General features: G+C 42.7%; 1 protein-coding gene across 1 annotated transcript; it reads left to right on the top strand.

Annotated features, from left to right (window-relative positions):
* Nucleotides 1-1,486: 1,486 nt before the first annotated feature.
* On the top strand, nt 1,487-2,218 carry LOC131218072 (uncharacterized). The gene has a single exon (XM_058212757.1). The coding sequence runs from the start codon at nt 1,487-1,489 to the stop codon at nt 2,216-2,218; it is 732 nt and encodes a 243-aa protein (XP_058068740.1).
* The last annotated feature ends 5,873 nt before the right edge of the window (nt 2,219-8,091 follow it).

Below are 8,091 nucleotides of genomic sequence, written 5' to 3'. Positions count from 1 at the left end.
TAATGTATCCTTGCACAAATGAATCAATCCCTCTAACTGTAATCGCAGACGACGATGACGTGCGAGAGTTCCTGGCAACACAGATGGAGCATTCGGATAAATTCATTCCCTTAGTCATCGAGACAACGCAACACATTAATTGGAAAACACACATAGATAGCTTGCCTGAGGAGCATGGCGTGGAATTTGAATACAGGGCATCTCCATTACAAGTGGTAGTGAGCAATGATCAACTGCCCGAGCCGCCTCAAACATCAAACTTTGTGAGTAGCCAAGTCAGCTGGGCACGTGACCTTAACCTCACTTATGAGTATATGGCACCGCCTTTAGCAACAACAGCAGATCTGCCATCATCATCCACCACCCGAGCTGTACGTGTAAGCGACACTCCGCTTTCAGACCTTGCTAAAAGCGGAAACTTCATCACTCGTCAAGTTCCCGTGCCATTTGATGATGCTGCATTCACCAATGCAGCACTGCTAGAATATACAGATTCGTTGGGTGAACCGATCGATATAGCTGTTGGACAAACATTTAAGGACAAGAGTCGATGCCAGTATGTTCTAAGCCAATTTGCAATTCGTAATAAATTCCAGTATAAGGTACTGTACTCAAATTCCAACAGATTTAGCGTGGTGTGCTTTGAAGATAAATGCAACTGGAGGGTTGACGCAAGTCAGTTGAATGATACCGGAATATTCAAGATACGAAATTATATGTCAGAACACACGTGCGGCATGTCGTGGATGAAGAGTGATCACCAGCAAGCAAGCAGTAAGTTAGCATGTGATCTGGTTGTTAGCCGCATTGAGCAACGGTTAGGTTTGAGGCCACGTGATATTATCTTCGCTATGCAAGAGAAATATAATATTCTTATCAGTTATAGGAAGGCATGGAAAGCTAAGGAGCTTGCAATTAAACAGGTAATGGGGTCTTACGAAGACTCTTACAATCAACTCCCCCTGTATTTGCATGAGTTGAGGATGGTCAACCCAGGGATGGTGACTGCCGTGCTCGTTAACCAAGAGACTTGGAGGTTTGAGAGGTGTTTTGTAGCGCTCGGACAATGCGTTCGAAGTTTTCAGAATTCTATGCGGAGGGTATTAGCCATTGATGGGACACACTTAAAGGGTAAATACAAGGGTGTTCTATTCATCGCCACGGCCTTAGATGGGGACAATCATATATTTCGAATTGCGTTTGGCATCGGGGAATCGGAGAACAGCATGAGTTGGAATTGGTTCCTTACCTACCTCAACGATGCGTTAAGGTATCTGGAGGGTCTTGTGATTATTTCCGATCGACATAAAGGTTTAATGAAAGAGGTTCCCCAAGTATTCCCACATGTAATTCATGGGTATTGTGCGTACCATATTTATAGAAACTTGGTGGACACCTTTAAAGACAAGTCGTTGGAGATATACTACTGGCGGGCATGAAGACATGTGGGAGGGCTGAATTTGAAAAATTAATGCATGATATTGAAATGGCCAACCCCACAATACATGCATGGCTGAAAGAAATCGGATACGAGAGATGGGCATCGTCTCACTTTACAGGTAAAAGATTCAACTTGGTCACCACAAATATATCTGAGTGTGTTAACGCCCTCTTCAAAGAAGCGCGGGAATACCCTGTTACCAAATTGATAGAGGCTGTAAGATGTAAGATACAAGAATTATTTTACAAGAGAAGAGAATCTGCAGCCTCATTTGTCGGTCCGTTGACACCATGGGCGGAGCAACAGTTAAAGGATCTTATACAGAAGGCGCGAGATGTTCGTTGTCATTCGATTTCTCGAGATGAGTACCACGTCGTGGGAAATTATAATGATACAGTCAAGCTCAGCTCGCTTTCATGTACATGTCGTGAGTTTGACATGAAGGGGTACCCTTGTTTGCATGCCCTGTCCTCATGTATAAATTACAATCTTCCTCATTACTCGTACTGCTCCCCATTCTACACAGTGCAAAATAACTTGAGCACATATAACGAATCGGTGTACCCAGTACGTGATATGAGCGAATGGGAGATTACCGATGGCTTCAAGGAGTACTGTGCGAAAATTAAACCCCCGGGACAGAAGAGGCCATCTGGAAGACCAAAAAAGTTAAGAATTCCCTCACGTGGAGAAGAATCAAAAACATTAAAGTGCGGTCGATGCAAACAATCCGGACATAATCGTCGGACGTGCAAGTTTCTCATACCTGATGTGTAGCATACTTTGTAATTTATTTAGTGTTTTGTATGATATATGTTGTAATATATTTTCTCTCATGCAATAATGTTTTGGTTGTCTTGCTCAATTTCTAAGTAACCTCGCTCATTTTCAGTTTATCGTACTAAATTTCTTATGCTGCCTCACTTAATTTCTTATGTTGTAATATATTGGCACTGATATGATAGGCTGAGTATTTGACACAAGCATAAGGAGCCCTGTTCAAATCTATTGTGTAAAACGAAGTTGCCAGGAGCACCGGAGCATTAAACTAAGGCTGGACAATTACACGATGATACAAAGATGACAATGGAACAAAGGAAATTAAGAGGAATGTCAGAAAATAAAAAAATTGAGCGGAAAAGAAAAGAAACACAAAAGAAAAGGTACATTTGGTTAAGAAAGTCAAGTGAAGCCAACATATGTGGGAAAATGGCAAAAGAACATTTCAATCAACCACATGACAGTACCGAGAAAAAGTTACAAAAGATTAAGGCATGATAATTTGAGATATAAATGACCCGTAAAGCAGCTGCTTTCTTTGGTAGAATCTACACCTATATAAGAAAAAATAAAAGTGTAACAAGAAAAAGGATGAATTGGTGGATATGGGAAGCATACCAGGACAATCACATTACTGCACTGCCTATTACTCAGCACCGCAACCTAGTTGCTGTTAGTACCTCACTGGTTTCAAATGGCTTATTTGAATTTAGAAGTATACCCAGGGCAATTTGACAGTGAGCAAGTTGCAACTTCCACAATTTCCAGTTTGGCCCGCTCAATTACCAGTTTGTTCCACTCAATTTCCAAATTGGCCCACTGAGATTCATTCAATGTCCCGCTCAATTTCCAGTTTATCCCACTCAATTTCCAGTTTGGCCAGCTTAATTTCAAGTTTGGTCCGCTAAATTTTCAATTTGGCCCGCTGAAATTCTAGTTTGTCCCGCTCATTTCCATGTTTGCCCGCTTAATTTCCAATTTGGCCCGCTCAATTTTGGCCCCCTCAATTTCCAGTTTGGCTTGCTCAATTTTCAGTTTGGCCCACTCAATTTCCAATTTGGCCAACTCAATTTCCTGTTTGTCTCGCTCAATTTCCAGTTTGTCCCACTCATTTCCATGTTTGCCCGCTCAATTTCTAATCATTTTCCAGTTTGTCCCGCTCATTTTCCAATTTAGCCCGCTCAATTTCCAGTTTGGCCCGCTAAATTTCCAGTTTGTCCCGCTCAAATGAATATTCCAAGGACTACTAGTTGAGCACTAAAATAAATCCCCAACTAAAAGGAGTAATATGCATATGAAAGAATCTATTTCTTACAAGGGAAAATAAACCATGCATACATAAAGAAAACATAGCAACTTCAAGTTTCCCGATTAGGCGCATCAGTCACCAATCTGACCATGCAGATCACCGAATACTTTAATTGGAGCCTTCAATTGCAATATCATGGGTTCCTGCATAAATATCTGCTCTGCGGCATAACAAAGTTCACCCATTTCGTATGAGTCCATAAAGAAGTTTCCATTCGTTGGAGCTTTCCAGTTGGGAGGCCTAAGCAACATAGATATAATCTGCAAAAAAGTGAATCGTAATAAACAGACTGCCCCTTGCTTAAGAGAGCCTTAAAATTAGATATATTCCTGATCATGCTTGCCTTCTTGTGCCGGTCCTGAGGAGACTTATGTCTAGTGAATAGCATTTTGTTAGGGTATGCCTGATTAAAAACCTAGATGGAACCATTCGTCTGCTTTCATTCTCGAATTGATCCAATGAAAGTTGCCTCACCAGCCAACCCAAGCTACCAGCAGCCTCTTTAGCAACCACCACATGTAGCATCGTGATTGCAGCTTTGTTAACATGAAAAGGATGGAAGTAACTAAGAAACAAGCAAAATAGTGTATGATCCATGCTTCACAGACATTGTGTGAAATGCCATCCACACCACACATGGTTGTGGTTGGGAGTGTTGATCTAGTGACCATTATATGGACAGGCAATAAGACAGAAATCATAGTGATTGGCAACTCTGGACAATTGTTGTAGGTTTTGCTCATTGAATGTTGCTTGTTTGAGCTAGCAATCCCCTTTTTAGGCCACTGATTGTATGGCTAGCATAGTTCGATTAATTTGCTTTTCAAGATACACAACACTCACATGGTTAAGCTTTGACTGGTTAAGCTTGGAACTTGCCATAGTTGGAGTTCTATCGAAACTGAAGATGGGAGAATTAACTTCAGACTGAAGAGGTGAATTTTCTGCGATTAGAAGATCATCAATCAGTACATTTGCAAAAATAGCATAACAGCATTGGACAGTAACTCAAGAAGAATGGTTAATATACAAATTTTCTAGACCAACGCCATTCAAAATGAGTGGGCCAAACTGAAAATTGAGCGGGACAAACTGGAAAATCGAGCCGGCCAAACTAGGAAATGAGCGGGCCAATCTAGAAATTGAGCGGGCCAAACTGGAAATTCAGCGAGCCAAACTGCAAATTAAGCGGGGCAAACTAGCCTAACTGGAAAATGAGCGGGACAAACTGGAAAATGAGCGGGACAAACTGGAAAATGAGCGGGCCAAACAGGAAAATGAGCGGGACAAACTGGAAAATGAGCGGGCAAACATGGAAATGAGTGGGACAAACTGGAAATTGAGTGGGCCAAACATGAAAATGAGCGGGCCAATCTAGAAATTGAGCGGGCCAAACTGGAAATTCAGCGAGCCAAACTGCAAATTAAGCGGGGCAAACTAGCCTAACTGGAAAATGAGCGGGACAAACTGGAAAATGAGCGGGCCAAACAGGAAAATGAGCGGGACAAATTGGAAATTGAGCGGGCCAAACATGGAAATGAGCGGGCCAATCTAGAAATTGAGCGGGCCAAACTGGAAATTCAGCGAGCCAAACTGGAAATTAAGCGGGCCAAACTAGCCTAACTGGAAAATGAGCGGGACAAACTGGAAAATGAGCGGGACAAACTAGAAAATGAGCGGGCCAAATAGGAAAATGAGCGAGCTAAATTGGAAATTGAGCAGGACAAACTGGAAATTGAGCAGGGGAAACATGAAATCAGCGGGGCAAACCAGAAAATCATTATGCCCACTTTTTCCTGTGGTATGATCCACTTGATATTTTGATATTCTTCAATTTGGGGCTCAACCCCTTAAATTAGATAGAAAAACGGATGGATGGCGTGGATATACTACATGAAACGGATTAGCTACTCCCCATGCCACCAGCCAATGGCCCGCTCAATTTCTAGTTTGTCCCATTCATTTTCCAGTTTGGCCTGCTCAAATTCCAGTTTGTCCCGCTCAATTTCTAGTTTATCCCGCTTAATTTCCAGTTTGTCCCGCTCTGGCCCGCTCAATTTTCAATTTGGCCGGCTCAATGTCCAGTTTGGTCCGCTCAATTTCCAGTTTGGCCCCCTCAATTTTTAGTTTATCCTGCTCAATTTTCATTTTGTCCTCTCAACTTCCGGTCAATTTGCTTCACTTCACAGTCATTTCCATGCATTTCACGGTCATTCCCGGCAATTCCGTGTTAATTCACTATCATTTCCATGCATTTCATGGTCAACTTCCTTCACTTCACGGTCATTTCCACACGTTTCACTGTCAATTCGCTCCACTCCACGGTCATTTCCATGCATTTCACGTTCAATTCCGATGATTCTGTTTCATTTCACGGTCATTTCCCTTCACTTCACCATCATTTTCATGCATTTTTTCCTAAACAAACAAGCTAAAATATAGGACAACTGGTCCATTACAAGTCGTATTTTGTATCAAGCAATTTATTCGGGAGAGGGAAATCCGGCATATCTTGTTAGGTTGAGGGGAGGCATTGGAATTTCCTTTGCCTTCAACACAAATGATCTGCACTCAATTATAACAAATTTATAAGGAACTTATATATTAATCAGGGCAACCCGTAGTCATAGAAAACCGTAGCCATAGGTTCTTTCCTCTTTCATTTTTTTGTTGAATTGAAATTATATTGTTGAAAATTTCTTGGGGGCCGCAGATGTTTTGGATCAAGCTGATAATTGTTTTTTACCTTCATCCATCTCTGTGTAATCTTATGAATAGGTTGGATGACAAATAAAAATCACTGTCGGCCCTAGCAAGGTTTCAACAGTGGAAGTCATTAGTCCCATTGTTTCTTATAGTGTGGTCCACTTGAGCTTTGGGAATACTTTTATTTTAGACTCAAGCACTGAAATTATCTTGAAAAACGGATGGACGGCGTGGATAACCCACATACATTCATACTTAGGCCCAACTGAGTTTACTCAGTACGATAAAAGCGTACTGAGTAACTCAGTACACAATCCTATTTCCCCCCATGGTCACTAAAGTGGGGCCCACCGCGATTGATCGCTGATCGAGGCAGCGATTTGGGGCGGAATCGCCGGATCCGGGATTGATCCCCGAATGGGACAGGGAGTGGGGGCGGAATCGCGGGATCCGGGATTAATCCCCGAATGGGACAGGGAGTGGGGGCGGAATCGCGGGATCCGCGATTAATCCCCGAATGGAATCACTGGAATTGACCGTGAAAGGCATGGAAATGACCGTGAAGTGAAGGGAAATGACCGTGAAGTGCATGGAAATGACTGTGAATCAACACAGAATTGCCGGGATTGACCGTGAAATGCATGGAAATGACCGTGAATCAACGCGGAATCGCCGGGATTGACCGTGAAATGCATGGAAATGACTGTGAAGTGGAGCGAATTGACCGTGAAATGCATGGAAATGACTGTGAAGTGGAGCGAATTGACCGTGAAATGCGTGGAAATGACCATGAAGTGAAGGGAATTGACTATGAAATGCATGAAAATGATCGTGAATCAACATGGAATCGCTGGGAATGACCGTGAAATGCATGGAAATGACCGTGAAGTGAAGCGAATTGACCGAAAATTGAGCGGGCCAAACTGGAAATTAAGCGGGACAAACTGGAAAATGAGCGGGCCAAACTGAAAATTGAGCGGGACAAACTGGAAATTGAGCAGGCCAAACAGGAAAATGAGCTGGCCAAACTGAAAATTGAGTGGGACAAACTGGAAATTGAGTGGGCCAAACTAGGAAATGAGCAGGCCAAACTGAAAATTGAGCGGGCCAAACTAGAAATTAAGCGGGCCAAACTGGAAATTAAGCGAGCCAAACTGACCTAACTGAAAATTGAGTGGGACAAACTGGAAAATGAGCGGGACAAACTGGAAAATGAGCTGGATAAACTGGAAATTGAGCAGGGGAAACATGAAATCAGCAGGGCAAACTAAAAAATCATTATGCCCTCTTATTTTTAGGATGAAGCCCTGAAATGATAATAGGGAAGGATGAAGATTTCCTATTAGGCAGTTTCAGCAACATAGCCATTGGAATGTTGTCTATCTAATGAAGGACTTGGTCCCATGGCTGGCTAGTGGTAGACTCAGGACATGATTTAAGGTCCAATTTGAGGCCCACATATCCAGTCAAATTCCATTGATTGGACTTGGTACCACATATCCAGAACTGGTAGCCTTATTGTTGGGTTTATGCAAAAAACCATAGAGTATGGGAGGGTTTCATACAGCCGTACACATATCCAAGCCCATGAGGTTGTCCTTAGAAGAAGTAGCTGAGTGGGTTTTTGGAGTCATTAAGTTGGGACCTCTTATTAAATTTTCTTTCCTTCATGATGATGGATTAAGTCGAGTTCGACTCGAGTCGAGGTGGGCCAAGCTCGGCTTGACTCGTCCATGCTGAGTCAAGTCGTGTTCGAGTCGAGTCGAGTTGCAATACACCATGGTCGAACTCGGTTTGAACTCCACTTTACTCGCCTCGAGTTGGCCTTTCAATCCGAGCTGTCTTAGGTTTGATG

Source organism: Magnolia sinica, chromosome 11 (assembly GCF_029962835.1).
Source record: "Magnolia sinica isolate HGM2019 chromosome 11, MsV1, whole genome shotgun sequence".
Taxonomy (NCBI): Eukaryota; Viridiplantae; Streptophyta; class Magnoliopsida; order Magnoliales; family Magnoliaceae; genus Magnolia; species Magnolia sinica.
This window is presented reverse-complemented; position numbering and strand designations above follow the sequence as displayed.

What these genes read in the sequence shown, in the direction of transcription:
- LOC131218072 (XM_058212757.1), top strand. Translation starts at nt 1,487, where the DNA reads ATGGCCAACCCCACAATACATGCATGGCTGAAAGAAATCGGATACGAG.